Source organism: Geospiza fortis, unplaced genomic scaffold (genome assembly GCF_000277835.1).
Source record: "Geospiza fortis unplaced genomic scaffold, GeoFor_1.0 scaffold66, whole genome shotgun sequence".
Classification (NCBI taxonomy): Eukaryota; Metazoa; Chordata; class Aves; order Passeriformes; family Thraupidae; genus Geospiza; species Geospiza fortis.
This window is the reverse complement of record NW_005054312.1, coordinates 10515348-10534000: the sequence shown is the minus strand read 5'-3', so window position 1 is coordinate 10534000 and position 18653 is coordinate 10515348. Positions and strand designations below refer to the sequence as shown.

Here is an 18653-nt window from a genome sequence, read left to right as displayed (position 1 = left end):
GTGGTCCCCGGGTGTAGCGGTGCTCCCTCCTCCCTCTCCTGCCTGCCCTACTCTCCTCCCTCTCTCCTCTGCCCACTCCCTCACTCCTCTCCCTGCTCTCTCCTCGGTCTCCCGGTCCCTCTCTGTCTCTCTTGCCTTCCCCCCACGTCTCCCCTTCTCTGCTCCTTCTCCCCTTTCTCTTTTCCCCCTGCCCCCAGCCTTTCCATCCCCTCACCCCCATTTTTGACGGGGGGGCTTTTGGCTTTGCCAGGGCAGAGCGCGGTGACACCGCGGCAGCCACCACGGAGAGGACACAGGACCCCCCCCTGGGCCCGCCATGCCCCTTTGAGGGGGAGGCCTGGACCCCGAGACCCCCGCAGGGCCCCCCGCAGGGCTGCTTCGCCTGCATCGCCAAGCCCCCAGCTCTCCGGCAAGCTTCGCCCGTCCTGTCTCCTTCTTCTGCCGTTTATCTCATGGAGAGCAAGAGCTGCAAAGGGGACAGCCTGCGGCCAGCGGTCCCATGCAAGCACTCGGTGGAGAAGAAGACGATGACCAACCCCACCACTGTCATCGAAATCTACCCCGACACCACCGAGGTGAATGACTACTATCTCTGGTCCATCTTCAACTTTGTATACCTCAACTTCTGCTGCCTCGGCTTCATCGCCTTGGCCTATTCATTGAAAGTGAGTACTGAGCGCGGGGCTCGGGGTGCGGGGTGACCGGGCAGGGGGGAAGCATTCCAGGGTTGTTCTGATGTGAAACCCCACTTTGCTACCCAAATGAGAGGCTGCAGGCAATGGGGATGGGGATGGGAAGAGCTGAGGAGCCTGGGATGTAACTTCAGATGGGGAAGAGGTGCTTTCACTTGCTCCAAGTACGCTCAGAGGCTCCTCTGTACCACGGTGCAGGGTGACAGGCAGGCAACACAGGGCTGCTTTGGCTCATGCTGCACCTGCAGGCATGCCGGCACTAGGTCCTTTATTTGGGATCCTGCCTGTTAGAGATCATCAGGAGAGGACCCAGCAGCATTGGATGGTCAGGCAGGAGCAGTAAGAAGCAGCCAGCCAGATTCAGCCGTCAGCTGGCAAGTTGCAGGGGGTAAGAAGCTTACAAAGTGCAGGGCAATCCTGCCTGTTTCTTTCTTGCCCTCTCCGTAATTAAAACACCAGAGCTCGTGGCCAGCTTCCCCCTGCCCAAGCCCTGTAAATCCCAAAACAAGGCCTGGAGACCTGCCAGCATCATGGGAACAGTGAGAAGGTGGAAGAGAGTGCAGGGGGCTTCCCACAGTGTCAGGCTGGGGGGATTGAGAGCTGTGTTGTTGGAGAGGGTGATGACGTGGAGCACAGCCCATGATGGAAATGGGACCAGGTTATTATTCCTGATAGCTGCAGGGGAGAGCAGCCCGGCAGGAATGGTGCCTGGCAAACAGGCAGCACCTTGGCAGCTGCCAGGAAAGAGGGGCCTGGGCTGCCCTCCCCTTCCCTGCCTGCCAGATGCAAAACTAACTGAATGGATGTGCAGAGAGCCCGGGGCGGCTGGGTGGCCCGGAGAGGAGCTGGCTGATTTGTTTTGGCAGGCAGCATTTAGAGGAAGGCCAGGGTGCAGACAGGCTTCGTCACAGAAGCAGATCAATTAACCCCATACAGCTCCTGTGAGCTGGACTGTGAGCACCCAGCACTGCAAGGAGGCTGCTCCCAGCTCTTCAGGGTCTCCATCAGAAAGGCTCAGGGACAAGTCTGCAGCCCCCTGTCTTGGGCTCACCGAGCACTGGCCTGGTGGTGCCTGCCTCAGTTTCTCATTCCCAAGATGGGAGGTGAGCTCTCATCCATTGCCTGTGCAGGAGGCTCTGCTGCTGCCTGGGTGAGGCACTTAATAACTTAAATCATCCTGGGGCAAAGCATCACCACAAGGAAAGGGCAAATCCAGCCAGCAGGAGGCTAGTATGAGTGGGGGAAGCAAGTCCCTTAACACCCCCCACACCTTGATCCAGCAAGGGAAGAAAACACTGGCTTCCTCCTTGTTTTTTTAAGCCTTTCCTTGTCCGTATTTGCCTTTAACAATTGACATCTTTCCCGTGGAAGAGGCTACCATGGGTGTCTGGGTACATGTGGTTCCTTGCTGCTGCAGCAGTGAGGGCAGGACAGCCTGAGAACAGGGCAGACCCATCCCCTGGTGACAAGGTAGAGTGGTGTCTGCCACCCACAGAGGTTTTAGAGGCTGGACCCTTCACTATCCTTGACATGGGATGGAAGGAAGTGCAAAGCCCAGAAGTAACCCGGGGCCTTGCACCGGGACAGAGGTGTGGGCTCGGCATCTGTCTGCAAAGACCTAGAGGACACAAAGCATGAAAAAAAGAGGCAGTGGTGAGGGAAGGCAAATGGGCACATTTACTCTGAATCAGAGAAAGGAGAATAGAAGATGGCTGTCAAAAACCAGCCTTGGCTTTCGGGCTGAGAAGGCGGTAGCTGATGGGATGTAACCGCGGTACCCAAACAGAGGCAATGCTGAGCGGGTAGAAATAACTCTGCTCTGGTTTTGGAGCTCCCCAGTGGCTGTGACTCTGTGGCAGGGGGAAAATAGAAACAAAATGTCCCTCAGAGGCAGAGGACAGAGCTAGCAAGTGGCTGAAGGGATGCCGAGTGCTCCCATGAGCTGCTGTTGGGGCGGGTGGTGAGAGGCAATGCAGATGCTGGGGCAGTAGCAGGTCTGTCCTGGGGGAGACTGGGATGTTCAGAAAGGCAGCTCTGTTCCTTACCCACAGCTACTACAGGGATCTTCACAACACCCTAGCCAGGCTGGGTGTTATGGTTATTTCTCCAGAAACATGTTTTCTTCTCTTTTACTGTCAGTAATGTTTTTCCCAGAAGTTCAGAGAAAACAGGAGCAAGAAATGCCCTGAGAACAGATATCCCTTTAAACAGGGAACTATCTTGTTCCTCTGCAATTAAATGTAAGGACATTCGAGCAGTAGGCACTTAAGTCTGGCCTTTCTAGGGACTGACTAAGGGGTAGTAAGAAGAAGAATGAAGCTGAACCTTCCTCTCCCTGAGCCTCTTCTGGGACCCTTGACAGTGGAACACAGGTTTCCTCAAGAGCCATCAGTGCACTGATAGCATTAAGTGGTTCCTGGGGTTACATTTTGGGGTTACACCTGGCTTTTACACTTCCTTTAAATAACTGAAACATCTAGCAACTTCAGGAATTATAATTTTCATTATCACAAATAGTATTTTCAATTCCCTGTCATAAAGGTCACTTGCTTCTGGCAGATTCATGCTGTTAATAAAGCAGCATCTCCTTTGTGACCCAAGTCCATGAGACGTTTCAGTATATATCTTAGCACTCCCTAGCATTTCCTCTGGTTTCAGCAGCATAATGCCTACACTGGAAGACAGATATATCCTTGGTACACTTCAATATTGCTGTGAAGCTATGTCCTTCCTCATGCCCTATTTTATTGGTTTCAGCCACATCTGGGAAAACGGGAATGTCTCCCTGGCCTTTTGCATGCTAGCTACAGCCTTCTTGATTTCTTTCTGCAGGGAAATGCTATTTCGTGGTGATAACCATTTGCTAAAAAATGTCCAAAACCCCCACCCCAGCACCAAAGAATTTGTGAAGAAAGAAACACATGAAGTCAGGTGAGGGCAGAAACTGTGACATACAAGGCAGGTTCTGTGTGTGACAGGCGTTACAGCCAAGCTCTCTGAACGGGAGTGTGGCAGCATGCCTCATCTTTATTTACCCCCATAGCAGGCCAGATCCTCAACAAACACAGCTTGCTGGGCTACAGCGGGGTCACACAACTCATGGATCCCTCCAGGAGTCATTTCTAGCATGCCAGGCTTCTCAAGGTCAGCCTCCCAGAGTGCAAGCAAGGCACTTGCATCTAATATGTGTGCTGGATGCTGGGGGAGGAGAGATCAACAGCAGGACCAGGGAAGTTAGAAAAGCCCTAAAGTAACCCTAACTCCATCCCAGCACAGATAAAAGTATCAGTCCAACAGCAACGCTCTGGATTCAGTTGGTTTTGATCAGAAGCAAATGTTGTGGTCTGATATTCAGCAGCTCCCTCCCTTCCCCTTTCCCAGCTCCAAGTGGTAATGAATGATGCATCAGTGCCTGGTGGCAGGAGATCTCACTTCAGTTGTTCAGAGCTTCGTCTCTGGAGACTGCTGGGGTGAGCCAAGTCCTCTGTACCCATTGTGCCATGAGGCAGTAGATCAGAGGAGCTGGGATCCGAGATGAGCTGCAGTATGGATGCCTCGCTGTGGCTCTAGAGAGATGAAGATGCCAAGGAGCCTTGCTGGCTTTTTAAGCCTCACCAGCAGCCCACAGCATTGCTTGCAGAGTTTTCTTGCCCCTTGAGGTCATGGAAATATGCCAAGCTCTCTTGCCCACTCTCTGCCCAGCCCTTAGCACACAGCTGTGGGCAGGACTGTTTGCCCTCCTCTCTTGCCATTTGTTGATCTTCCTTGTTTCGAGTGGAAGCAGACCAGCACAAATCCACAGCTATTTATTAACCCTGAGAGGCTGCCTCACACAGCCTCTCAGGCAGGCTCTCATGCTGCTTTGGGGAAGGAGCACTGGTTTATGGACGTGGGTGAAATGCAGGGGTGACAGTCCCGTGATGCCAGCGCCGGTGTGGTGGAGGCACGTGGGCTGGAGAGCTCTTGAGCAATTCACAGAGCAAATAAATCCAAGGATCGCCTCCAGAGCTCCTTCTGTGCAGGGACATGGAGCTCTGCATAGAAATGGGTTTACTGACAGCCAGCTGTGGACTTCCAGGCTGCCTTAAAAACAGCCTCATTAGACTCGTTATCAACAAACCATTTGTCTCCTTCTGCAAGCTGAGGCAGCACTTTTCACTAGAGCAGCAAGTTTGCTGCTCCCAAAAACGAGAGGGGCTGAGAGAGGGGAAGTGACTGCTGGGAGAGGGACTGGGGTGCTAGGAGCCAAGGGGAGCGCTTGGAGAGGAAGCAGAATGTAAAACCCCGAGGAAACAAAGGGCAGAGAACAGTGAGGAGAGGGAGGAGAGAAAGAACCCTTGGGCACTGACATGCTGGAGGTGTGGGAGGACACAGTGAGATGGAGATATTGGAAGAAAAGGTGAGCAGCAGGGAGCTGACACGCAAATAGGGATGGATGGATGGATGGATGGATGGATGGATGGATGGATGGATGGATGGATGGATGGATGGATGGATGGATGGATGGATGGATGGATGGAAAGGCCACACCACCTTTTGTTGGTGGGAAAGGAGAGGAGAAAGGTTTGCATGTTAGAGCACAAAAGCTGTGTTTCATGTAAGGATAGGCATGGAAGAAGAAAGAAATTGTGTAAGTTGCCAGCCTGGATCAGAGAGGAGCTCTGCCTTGTCCAAGGGGGGATTTCCAAGGATGCCACCACATAGTGCTTGGAGGTGCCCAGGGAAGCCCCAGTCAGCAGATGTAATTATCCTCACACTCCAGTCATCTCAGTGCAAAGCAGGGCCAAAAATCCCCATCTAGTTTTAGGCAAGAGAGAAGGGTCAAAGGGATGATGAAGAGAAGAGCCTGTGTCTAGGAAAACACCATACCATGGTCTGGGGTGGGGGTTCAGCCTTGTGACCTTGAGGACCTGTCCCTCACTATGCTTCATCTCTCTGGCTATGGAAAGAATCAGCTTCCAGGGCTCCCAGAAGCTCGTGCACCAGCTGCCAGCACATTATGATGATGGTGGCCACAGGAGCATGAAAATAGGAAAAGCTGTAGCTGGGCTATAAGAAAGACACCAGCATCTCCTTAAGGACAAAGCAGGGAAGGAGCTGAAACATTTATCTGTTCTCCAGGAGAGCTCGTCCAGAGCCTGGCTCAGTTGCCACAGCAGGACATTAAAGAGGGACATCTGGAAGCATCTTGGGGTACAAAGCCATGCAGGGGGAGGCAATGCTGCCCTGCAGAGATGTGGGAGGCTGGAGCTGTGAGTGGTGTGTAAGGAGAAATTCCTTTTAATTGCACTTTTATGCCATGGGGGCCCTTGCACTTCTCTGGTGCTTTGAGGCTTCATTTCAGTGTAAATGATTACGGGCAATCAGGGATGATTTTCATGAGGGTGACCACTGAAGCCACAGGGGTTAGCAGGAGTGTGTGGGTGGAACCAGCTGGAGGTGCAGGGAGAGGAGGCAGCTGGGTGCCCTTTAGTAGGAGTCAAAGGCAGCCATCATTTGGACTCAGACAAGAGGAAAGGGAAGAGATAGAAGGGATAAAAAAAGGAACTGTGGGGAAATGGTGTCACTGGGGAGAGGGCAGCCCCAGGCACCCCTTGCCACAGCAGCAGCAGCATGACAGGAGCAGGGCCAAAGGGAGAGCCATGGGAAAGTCAAGGAGAGGTGCTGCTGAAGTGTGTTGTGGGAAAGGGCTAAAGCACCAGTCAGGAGTGTGAGCTGGTGCCAGGTGGGAGATGCTGCTGGGAGAGGCTGCTGGGAGCACTGGAGAAGGCTGAGCCTGGAAATTAGGGTTGTAGGGCGCCCCAGGGAGAGGAGGAACAGGAGGTAAGGAGTAGGAGACAGCTCCTGGGGCCAAGAGGAACTGGCCTCACAAAGGTGAAGCAGCTTGGCTGCGAGAGGGTTGCAGAGCTCGGTGTGCCGGCCGTGCTGGTCTGCTGGAGAAAGCTCTGTCTGACAGCAAAGGCCAGCGTGCCTGCGGCACAGAGCACCGGGATACAGTGCAGGAAGGGGCAAAAGGCATTTGCTCCTTGTCGGTTTTGCCTGAGGCAGCCCCACCGCTGGGAAGAGGAAAGTGTGCGAGAGCTTCAAAGAGTCTGCTGGGAGCGGCGAGCGGGATTTCTGGCCAGAATCCAGCACCTCTGGGGCTTCTCACCAGTGCGTGAGGAGGTGCCAAATGGCTGGTGCTGCTGAGCCCAGGGGTTTTTGGGAGGATGTTAAACTTACTGAATAATTTCAAATGTGAGTCATCCCGGACATTCAGCTGACACAGAAAGGCATGTGGGCTCCCAGGCTGCTGGCTTGATGCTTTCCCAGAGATCATCTCCTCTGCTGAGAGCTCCAGCCAAGTGTGCCCCAAAGACACATGCAGTTTGTGACTGTCCCTCTTCCCAATCCCAGAAGGGTGCTGAGCTGAGCACTCCACAGCAGGGCAATGGCCCCAGCTCCAGCTCCGGGCTCCAACGAGCAGGGGACATCAGAGGCTGAGGACATGGCACAGTTTGATTTAATACAAGTATGAAAAATAGGCTCATTCTTGCCTGTGTGCCTGCCAGCACCAGATCCTGTGGGTCTCATGCCAACAGCAGCTTCCCCACCCACAGTTCAGAAGATCAGGGGTTGCTTGTGCAGAGAGGTCCTCAGTGGTGTGATGGAGAGGAGGAATGTTGCTTGAGGGTCTGAAATGCAGTTTTAGAGGACCTGTGAATCAGCACAGGTCAGTGAGAACAAGGGGTGCAGCAGCCCTTCCCCATGTCCAGCAGAAGGCTTTCAGGACAGCCCTGCAGGTAAGCCCTGCAGGAGGAAGAAAAAAAAGTCTGTAAGATGTGGTCTGAATCTGTTGCAGTGTCTTTTTGGAAAGCTCCTAATCGATAAAAGCCTTTTAATATTCCTCAGTCTGACTCTGGTGCTGGTTTTTGCAGCTTGCCATCCACATCTGGTGTCCAGCCAGCAGTGCCTGGCAGGGCTCTCACTGCTGGCAGCAGGGCAGGCCAAGGGCTCACAGCCCCACTCACCACAACCCCCTCCCAAGAGAGGGCAGTGGGGCAGGCCCTGCCACACCCTGGGCACCCTGCTTGGATACGGGAGATGGATGGGGGGTCAAGTGTCCTGGTCCTTTTGTCCAGGTCCCTTTTGTTCATCCTTGTGGCTCCAGCTGCCTGAGTCTGCTGAGTGCTGGCTGAAGGGGCAGCCTGGGGACAGGGACGTATCCCAGCTAGGAAGCAGTGGAGTCTGACCCCTCCTCTGCTGGGATCCAGCTGCAGAGCTGCAGCTGGTGGACAGTGCCATCAGCTGCCTGGCTGTGCCATCGCTGCCTGCCTGGCTGTGCTGTCACTGCCTGGCTGTGCCATCCACTGCCTCATAGTGCCATCTCTGCCTGCTCGTAGCATCATTGCCTGGCTGTGCCATCTGCTGCTGTGCAATGCCATAGTTTCCTTACAGTGCCATGTGCTGCCTGGCTATGCCTTCTGCTGCCTGGCAGTGCCATCCACTGCCTGGCAGTGCCACATGCTGCCTGGCAATGCCATTGCTGCCTGGCTATGCCTTCTGCCGCCTGGCAGTGCCATCCACTGCCTGGCAGTGCCACATGCTGCCTGGCAATGCCATTGCTGCCTGGCAGTGTCATCTGCTGCCTTGCAGTGCCATCTGCTGCCTGCTAATGCTGTTGCTAGTGCATCAGCAATGCCCGCTAGTGGCATTGCTGCTGGCAGTGCCATGCACTGCCTGGCAGCCTGGGAGAGGTGGGGACAGGCCAGTGACATGGACATGCACAATCATCGCCCACTGCAGAGCTGTCCCAAGGAAAGCCCATAAAATCCCATAAAAGCTGCGGGATAATGAAGGGAGCAGACTGTGCTGTCAAAATGGAAAGCTGCCTGTGGCAGAGATGCTACACAATCCGCATAAGACCTGCAAAAGGAAGGGAACTCATTAACCCAGGACTACTTAATATGCTGGAGGCTCGTGCACAGCCCTGGAGCTGCAGTAGGATGCCGTGCCAGCTTTTACCCGCTCGGCCCCCAGTGCAGATGGAGGCACAGGGATGCACAGCAGACCTGCAGCCTCCTCCCTTGTGGGCTGGGTGGGCCCAGCCTGGCACTGCAGGGCCAGGGAGCTGTGACACGGTGGGAATTGTGCTTTAGTGCCTGTGTGCCTGGGTGTACAATGGCATCTCAGTTCCTTTGTGCACCTTCAGGCTCCAAATGACACTGCCCCACTCTGGGGATCATGGGGCCCTGGTTTGCCTGGTTGGTAACAGCAACGGGTCACTCTTTCAGGTCTTCTCTGCTTCCAAGAATTTCCAGCCCACAAGTATTACAGTGCTTGGCTTCACAAGCTCAACCCACAGCAGAGACGGGCTGCAAACCTCACCTCAGGGTGTTTTATGGCACCCCAAGTGCTCAAACACAGAGGCCCAGCCCAGCCCTCACAGTGCACCTGTACAGGTAACCATGTACAGGTGCACTGGGTTTTGTGGCTGTTGCTTGAAACAAGTCGTGCCTTTCATACATGTTGCAATTACTTTGTTTAATTATCTTTTTGTCTCAGGTCCGGGATAAGAAACTCCTCAATGACTTAAATGGAGCAGTTGAAGATGCCAAGACAGCCCGGCTTTTTAACATCACCAGCTCAGCCCTTGCCACCTTCTGTATCATCCTTATCTTCATCTTCCTGCGATACCCTCTCACTGACTACTGAGTGAGGCCAACAGCAGCTGCTGCCGCCAAAATGCCTCTATGCCAGAAGTGTCTGCAGTTTCTTGTAGCAAGGACACACAAAACAAGCCAACCACTACACCTTGATTGCCAAAAAAAAAAAGTCAATTAAATACATAAATAAATGTTAAATTAGTTTATCAGCCCAGCTGAGCATACCTTTCTTGCCCTGAAATGGTATGTGAACAGCTGAAGGAAAGGGTCTCACTCTTACACATGTACAGGAAGAAAAATAGACCAAGAAATATTTGTTTTATGGCCAACAAGCTGTGTGAAAAGAGCGTGCAAAGCCCAGAGCTACGCACACTTAGTGGCAGACAGCTGAGCTCTGGGAAGCAGTGTGGTCCTGTGGAGCTGGAGACACATGCAGTGATGGATGGGGATCATGGCAGGGCTGGCTTACAACATATCAGGTGTGTTCAGACCGCCCCACCACCCCCAGCTTGTGGGGGTTTCTTTTCCTTTTTTTTTCTCTTGAATTCCATCCACTGGTTCAAACAACTCCCAACCCCTGGAGAGCTGAAGGTGTTAGGAAGTTTATGGTGGGGAGCCCCAAAGCCTCCAGAGAAACCCCAAAGTGTTAAAGGGCAGGTTTCTCCTTGGGATCTCCCAGCAGTGCTGAGAAGGAAGGCACCTTCTGGAGAACTCGCCTAAGCCACCTAATTGGAGTGCTACTGTATTTCTGTAAACAGTCAATAAAAAGATACCTCTGATATGTGGTGCTGCTGGGTCAATTCCTTCCTTAGCAGGGCTGGTCTCCTGGTCTCTATGAGCTGGCAAGAGAAAATGCTAATGTCCCCAGCAGCTGCTGGAGAGATTTAAAGCAGGAGTGAGGGATGCTGCTGCAGGTCGGGGCCGCACGCAGCCGTGAAGGAGAGCGCAGACCCAGACTGAAGAGCAGAGACCTCGGTGACTCCTTGCTGGAAGATCTATGGCAAGCAGGCAAAGGCAGCCAAGCGGGCAGGGCCCCCTCCCCTGCTAGGACCAATGCTGAAGAGGGAAATAAATCACTGCAGTCTGACCCTGCTGCTACTGCAGCACTTCCCAGGGTCATTATGAAGAGGCAGATTTCGGAGAGGATGTGTGTTTGCCACTGAAACAGGCAGGAGCTCAGAGCCCTGCCCAATAGCTGCCTGCAGCTGCCTGTCATGCTGCAAAGCAGCACACCCTGACTTGAAAACACCCATAAATGAATGACAAGATCAAGACTAAAATACAGCCTATCAGCCCCTCCGACCCTTCATCTCATCTCATATGCCACAGCTGCCTCATCTTTTTCCAGCTGTAAGATGACCTCATGCCAAGGGGCAGCAATCAGTGCAGATTAGCTGTGGAGCTGGGAAAAGGCATCAGGATCCACCTTTGCACCCACCCTGAAAGCAGAGGTGAAGCAAGAGATGGGGAATGCAGACAGGCTGTCATGGGACACTTCATCATCTGCTGAGTGCATGGTTTAATCAGCAGGCTGGGCTGTCTCTGGGCTGTGCCATATTGAGATGTGGGGACAGATCATGAAGATGCTTCCCTGGTCATGAAAGCATCATGAGATGTCACCTCCTTCCTGCCCAGGTCTCTACACCTTCATCCTGTCCCAGGCTTCATTTATCGGGGGAGCTGTAGGCAGAAAGACCTGCAGTCCTCCCTGCCTCCCACTCACTGGAAAGCATTTCCACACCAGACCAGATCAGATCAGGGGTCTGTTTTGCAGCAAAGTTTCAGTTGGCAGTGCAGTGTATGATGCCCTGAAAGTATCTCAGCCATGAACAGCTCTGTGGTCGCTCATTCAGAGGTCAATACTCTTCCCAGCCTCCCTTGGTTACTTCTTGCTCTCTTCCCTGTAGCAAGACCTGAGGGGTCATGGCTGTCGGAGTTTCCATCCTAATATATGTAGGGGCTGTAGCCAGTCCTCGTCCCAGGCTGAGGAAGGAGGTGGCCCGTCACAATGGCAATGCCCCCAAAGAGGGTATACAGCCAAAGTGACTCACATTGCAGCCACCCTGAACTGGCAAATTTTATCCACTGGGACAGTGCTACCTCAGGCAAGACCCAGACCAGGCATCCCAGGATCCTCCGAGGTGAGGAGAGGCACAGAGATGAAGTTGTATCCCCTTTTCCCTCCGCCTGTACCTGCACCAAGCTCACATTGGCTATGTCTGAGGCCTTGGCTTGGTATCCTTCCCCATCACTTCTCAAGCTTTGCAGCTCAAACACAAGTGCAGCTGGGTGGGCTGGGGCATAACTCAGACAGGGTCACCCTGTGTGTAGTGCCAGGGGTTCCAGCTGCAGGTTTAGATCCTGTGGGACCAGTGGCATCTCTTGAAATAATGAGTGCATTCCTTTCCACGAGCTGGGACTCATGTCAGCCACATTGCAATGCTTTTGCACTCAGAGGCCACCCCCAGCTGCAGGAAATCTTGCAGGGACAGTGCCACTGTCCCCATCTCCTGTGCCACACAGGAGAGAGCCGCCCTGCTTGGCGTGCAGGCATGGGGCTGTTCAGATAAAGGCAGAGCTGACACAAAACTGGAAGTGACCCAAAGCCAGCCTTTTCTACATTTAACAAGTGTGACAAATGAGTTATCATCATCCCTTCCCCTGACAGACTGTCTTATCTGCAGGAAAATGGATGCTGGTTTAATGAACCAGGGGGAATATTGAACTGACTCAGCAGCACTTTTTGCATCTATAACCCATCGGGGATGGAGAGAGAGGGTTACTATTAGTAGCCATCATATTTATTGTTTGTTACCCTTTTTGTAGGAGGTGAAATTGCTGCAGCAGGTTGGAGGTGCACCCAGACCCAGCATGGACAAGAACAGCGCAGCAAGAAGGATGCTCAGCATCATGCTCAGCTCCATCACAGCCCTTGTCTCAGCTCCACCTGCAGCTCTGGGCTGTGGGGCAGCAAAACTCCTGTGCTCTCCCTTCCTCTCTCTCAGTGTCTCCCCTTTAATGGAGTCCCTCCAAACCCACGGCAGAAGGAAACCACCTGCAAAATAGGGGAAATAAGGGGGACCTGTAGATTTCCAATCTTTTTTTGGGGAAAAAAAATATTCATGCATGGATCTTCCAAATGAAGCAACATCAAGGTATTCAGCGTTCATTTCTCATCTTGTCAGTGTCAGGGAACCCCAAATTGAGGCAGCAAAACTACATCCCCATATACTGTCAGGCAAGTACATCCCAGATTGCACCAACTGTGCTGTTAAGCAAAAGAAAGAACTTTTTTGATTTTGAGGGAACAAGGGAAGGAAAAGCAGCAGCCAAATCCGACAGGTCCGGGTTTTGCCAAGGCTGACACCCGCCGCGGCAGAAGGCAGGCTTTCAGGAGTTGCTTCTCTGCCTTTTCACTTCTGCCACTCACAACGTCGCGCCGCGCTCTCCAAATCGCACTTTTTTTTGGCTGCGAAGCCGCAGCCTCTGTTGCACTCCGCGGCGGGAAGGAAAACTGTGAGGAGGGGGTGGAAGAGAGGAACAGCCGAACGCAGCTTGAGAAGCATCTTTTGAGATGGGGAAGAACTGACGGCCACGTTGCCATTTAAAGATTTAATTGTATTCCTTCGGGAGCCTGACAGCTTGATGAGGATTGCTTTTTGGATTTTGTTTAGCTCGGGGGGAGCGATTGTTCCCTGTTAGGGGACATCGTGCAATTGTGCCTAAACACCTGCGCTGATTTTGTCCCTGGTAGCTGAAAGGCGTTCAAAGCGGTGAGCCTGGGGAAAGGCCGCCGAGGCTGGAGAGGATCACCCTCGTCCGGAGAGGAGATGCTCGGGGCCGGGGCTCGTTCAGCCCCTCGATGAATGGCTGCGGGAGGACCCTGAGGGCAGTGTCAGCAGCCAGGAGGAGGTCCCGGCGGCAGGGAGCGGGGTGTCCGGGCCGGGCTGGAGCTGCCGGGCTGCGGCAGGCAGGCAGAGGGCTCTCTCTCACCGCGGCTGCACGCCGCGGGCAGCGCGCCGCCCATCGCCGGGAGCCGGGAGCTGTGCCCTCGCAAGGAGCACAGGTCCATCCACGCTTCTCCGGGACCCCGAGCCAACAGCCCCAGCACCGGGCTAGCGCTGGCTGTGCAGGAAGCAGCTGTGAACTCAGGGTGGCTCCTAAAAGCAGCCAGAGCGGGTCGCCATCCCTCCGCAGGGATGTGCCCCTCCGTGCCAGCCGGGAGGTGTGCGTCAGGCACGGGCACCGGTGCACATTTGCCCTCCACGCTGGCTCGGAAAGGTGGCTGGGAGCCAGGCAGTGCGTGAGCAAACCCTGCCGTGCTTACGCAAGTCTCAGTGCCTGGCCGAGCCTCTGTCCCCGCTGCCACGCCGGGCTCGGGGATCCCTCCCTTGCACAAGTGCCACCAAGCCAGTGTGCAGACAGTAGCCCATCGAGTCCTAGCTGGGGTGAACTGGTTTGGGTTTGGCTGGTAAACACGACTCCACACTTCTCCTTTCTCTATGGGCTGGCAGTAATAAACACGAGATGGAGCTCATTCAGGTAAGGACCTCCCGCCCAGTGTCGACACCCACCGGTTCCCCTGCCTGGGATGAGCTGCCAGGCAGAGCACAGTGAGTCAGGCCTGGAGCAGCCATCGGCCTGGATACCCAAATTAACTGTCAGAGAGAGATGCAAATGGCAACCTCTATTCTGCTCTGGGGTGTGTAATCCTCCAGCAAAGCCGACTATGCTGTAGCATCACAGCCCTGCTTCCCAGGCACTCCATAGGCCAGGAGGCAAAGCTACGCTACCAGCAAGTAGCAACTCTCACCTCCCACCCCAGCCATGTGCTGATGTCCTGGGTGACCTTACCAAAGCCCTTTCATCCCTGTTTTCCCCTCCAGCACTGTCTCATAGGTTGATGGCTTCTCAAAGGCAGAACTACAGCCTTGCTCAGAGCCACCAAGTTCTGGGACCTTGGCACTATGGGTGTCCTGTGATGGGTACAACTGCAGGAGTGCCCAGCTACGGTTGGCAAACACTGGGGGAGAGCTGGACACTGATGGAGCTGCCTCTTCCCTCCTCTCCATGCCCTCATCCGTGTGCAGGTTGGACACTGAAGAGCGCCCGGCTCTGCAGGCAAACCACGGCGGTGCGCAGCCCTGCCGGGGGGAGGAGGGGGAGGCACAGATGGCAGCAGATGCTCTCATCAGTGAAAATGATTGAAGCAAAACAAAAAAAAAAAAAACCTAGCAACTGGTGAGCAGCCTAACAAAAACTAGCACAGGGGTACAGAGAAAGGGTCTGGACCTGACAGACCCTTGCATGTAGCCTAGGTCCATGCTGCCTTCTGGCCCAGGGTAATGTTTTTCCTGTCTCCAGCTCACAAAGAAAAAAAGACTATGCCTTGTCCCAGAGCACTGGGCAGCAATTATTTTTTAAGATTTGGATATATTAAAATGAAACCATTTGGTTTCTCTCCCCTGTCCCTATCCTCTCTCTTGTCCTTTCCCCTCTGCCTTCAAATAAGTGAATATGACTCCAGACAGCTTCTAAGCATATCTAAGCCCCTCGCCCACCATCACAACCCATGGCAAGTCTTAATGTGGGCCAACATGGCACTCCATTTCAGCACTGGGGGCAAAGGAGCAGGAACGCTTCCTGCACCTGAGAGTGTTACTGTAAAGCAGCTCCTCTGTTGTGATAGCCTCATGCCAGTGCAAAGGTCCTGCTCCTCCACCCCTCCCATCCCCTGACTTTGACCCATCGTGCCAGCACGCAGCAGCCATGCCCCGTGTTTGGCACATCTCCATGCTCCTGCCCAGCTTTTCCTCCAGTGTGTCCGGGCCAGAGGGAATCAGAGGGACTTTATTCAATGTATGATGATTTACTTTTCCTTTTCCCCTTTGGCAGGAGCGCCTTGTGGCACAGTCAGAGCTACAGAATGAATGCTTCTGCAGCATGTGCTGAGCTGAATGGCACAGCACGCAGCCCTCCAGCCTGCTCCTTCTGCGATTAATTGCACAGGAGCTGCTGCTGCGCCGTGCGTGCACAGCCCTGCACGCTGCGAGGGCTGAGCCACACTGCACACAGGCAGACACTCCTATTGGGAAAATGGAGACAGATCCAGGGCAGCCCCTGTGTGAGAAACACACCTGCCTAGTGATGCTGTGTTTTTTGCTGCTCAAGCATGTCAGCTCTCTTAACTGAGTGACACCATTTTGGACTTTGCAGGAAGAAGGTGGCGTGCACAGGGATCTGTGTGTCCATCCCAGCCATGAGGTGGGAAAGCTGGGGACAGCATGGGCAGGCACCAGAGAAGGGAGTGACGCCCTTCTCAAAGTCGATGTGGAGTTCACCACAGTCAACACATTTCTTTACAGAACAGAACAAGGCAATACAAAGCCTGACAAGCCCCTTCCTCCAGCACCACACTGTGCCCCACTCCAGGATGTCACAGCAAGGGTGACAGGCAAGCACGTGGTGGAACGCTCCAAGGCTGGAAGAAGCAGAGCTGTGCCAGCCCCAGGGCTGACTCTGGACTCAGCTATCAGCGCAGTTTTGAGGTGCCAATACCCCCTGAAATGGGAACACTGTGTCTTGTGCCACAGCCAGTCCTGCTGAGCGAGGGTGATGGGATGCTAGCTCAGCCAGTGGTGCAAGCAACTGCATCTAAATAACTAGGATAGGTTAAAAAAAAATATTATTTGGCCATTTAAAGAAATTGCAAGTTGACAAAAGTCTCTCTTTTTTTGATGGATAAGAAAGTTGGTTTGGCAGCAATTCCTTTTTCCTAGTTTTGGTTTCCTTCATGATCAGGTTCCAATTTTAATCCCTGCAGGATGCATGCAGAAGGCTCTGCTGCACTCTTCTGCACTTGGCCTGCCATGGCAATTAGGGGGCCCTGGAAAACGTTTTAGCAAGAACTATTACGTGTACAAGCATAACTTGCATTTGAAACACGTAGCTGGGATGCAGTCCATCTTTGGATGTGCCTGAAATGTGGGAGAGAGGAAAAACACGAGTGGGGTGAATTATTTTCTAAGTGCTTTACCTGAAACAGAGTGCTCTCATTTATCCATAAGCACCTTGCTGTGTAATTTTTGCTCAGCTCGTGTTGGCTGTGACGAGAGGGGGGTGTGATGGCCCTGGGGCTGAGACAATAGATTCACATCTGGTAGATGGAGCTTAGAGACGAGCCTGCTTTGTTCTGCCTGCCTGACCATTACAGCATTGCCCTGGCTCTCCCAGCCTAATTTCCCCTGGGGAAAATAGGGGTAATAGGGATGACCCGAGCCATCCAGAGCTGACCAGGTGTGCTCGCAGCGCTGCCCTCGCTCAGGTTGGCTGCCCACTTCCATGCAGCCGTGGGTCCGCACCCAAACGCCAGAATATCAGGTTGAGCAGGATTGGGATCTAAATAGGGTTAGCTCCCAGCTTTGGGAGGCAGGTGAGGTTTTGCAAGCCTCAGTTAACGCCTGCTCCTGGCCCCTGTGATCCCGGGAGCAGTTTAGCAGCAGTGAATCATTTGTTTTGGTTTCTCCCCACCAGGCGCTTGGCGGCAGCGCCTCTCGCAGCAGCAGTGGGCGTGGGAGAGATGCAGGGCTCGTGGGCTGGAGCCACTCCCGTGGCCGTGAGAACCCGTGTGCCGCTGGTCCCCGGCCCCGCTGGAGCTGCTCCTCCTGTTTGCTGCCAGTGGGGATTTTGTGTGGGTCAAATCTCCTGTGTCCTCATCAGCCAGGGATGCAGCAGGGGCATCCATGGATTAGCTGAGGAGAGGTTGTCAGGGATGAAGGCTCAAGAGGGAGCTCAGCTTGGTCCCTTGCTGGAATGTACAGTTCAAGGGTGTCCCTCAGGACACTCCATCCTCTGCCTCATCCTCATCACCTCCCCATCCCCTGCCTGCTGCAAACTCGACATACTTCTAGCATCTGCTTCCCGCTCTCCTCCCCTGCGCCATGCCACTGGACAGATAGGGAACAATCTTCCTGACAGCTCATCTGGGATGTTCATCTCTGATGTGCCAGGTCCAGTATTGGAAACATTGATTTTAACTGGAGTTTGGAAAAAAACTGTTTGAATCCTCTTCCTTCAGCAGGCTTTGTGAGCTCATGGCTCTCTGCCTAGATAACAGCTTTTATGAGGAAGCTTTGGGATTTTCAGGTTCATTCCTTTCCCCCTCTTTTTTCCTATTTTGCTCCAGAGAAGGGATGTTGGGTAGGGGAGGAAACAGTCCGAAGCTGAGGCAAGAGAAGGTTTTCCCCAGGTTTTCTCTGGTTTTCCCCATCTGGGTGCTTTGCATGGCCACAAGGAGGGATCTGGGCAGGAAAACCAGCAGGAAAGGCTTCGTTCCAGCCATGCCAGTCATGCTGCTGCTCCAGCTCCCACCAGGACCAAGTGTTCCCATGCCACTAAAGAAGCGAGTGCCTGTGCTACCCCAGCATCTTGCCACTGATTAGGATAACTGGGCCAAAACCCATGAGTTTAGGCAGACTATTTCCTCATTTTGTAAAAGTTTCCCTGCCAACAGCTTTGGGTGAGCTGATTTTCTGCGCTTAGGAGAAGGGCATGAACTCAGCGTTGCTTATGCAATGGGGAGAGTTAGACATTTTAGCATCCCTGGGTTTTATACCTCTGGTGCTTTATGAGAAATGACATTTCTGGGAAAGATTTCGCCGCCAGTTACTGTGGGAGCTCGACGTTCCTGAGCAAGCTGCCGGCCGCGTGTCTGGAGACATGAGAGTTAATTTTAAAACATCCGGCATCCGTATCGGCAGGGAGGAAGGTTCCCTTCATTTCCTAAGCACCAGCAAAACCTAAGCTTCTAAACCCTAATCCCTCTCTAAGCTGGAGCTGCCAGGCCAGGGCCAAGGGCAGAGAAGAGCCTCTGCTGTGTAACCAGGCCAGTTCTTTGGAGAACCCGCAGCAGGACGGGGAGCTCTAAGCTCTGGGATGGGGATGAAGCCCACTCCATCCATCCAGAAGCTGACTCGTGGGTCAGGCTCCTCCTGCTTTTTGAGCCAGCTTTTTGGTCAAACTTCACCATGCCATCCTCCAAGACCGCGCTGTCCCTACGCCTGTCCTTCTGCAGCTTGGGCACCCCTGGGAGAATGAGTCCCGTGGGGCGCCCCGCAGGTCCCTGCTGCTCCAGCTCAGTGGGCAGGGGTGACAGGCGGCAGGGGTGACCCCAGCTGCGGGACACCTCTCGGCTCAGCCTCGCAGCGCCAGGCAGCCCGGGAACCATCCCTGACCCAAAACCACAGGGCAGCGCGTTCTCTGCCAGGAGCGGCGCGGCTCGGGGGTGCCCCAGGCTGGAGGGTCACCCCGGTTAGAG

The 18653-nt window shown here is 53.9% G+C and overlaps 1 protein-coding gene across 2 annotated transcripts in view; it reads left to right on the top strand.

The window, feature by feature from the left end:
• IFITM10 (interferon induced transmembrane protein 10) overlaps positions 1-10122 on the top strand; it is an 11257-nt gene extending 1135 nt beyond the window's left edge. For both annotated transcript variants that reach the window (XM_005419520.1, XM_014306423.2), the window contains exons 2-3: positions 251-665; positions 9237-10122. In XM_005419520.1, coding sequence (XP_005419577.1) covers positions 251-665; positions 9237-9386 — 565 coding nt within the window. In that variant the 3' untranslated portion in view covers positions 9387-10122. The remainder of the gene's footprint in view (positions 1-250; positions 666-9236) is intronic.
• The last annotated feature ends 8531 nt before the right edge of the window (positions 10123-18653 follow it).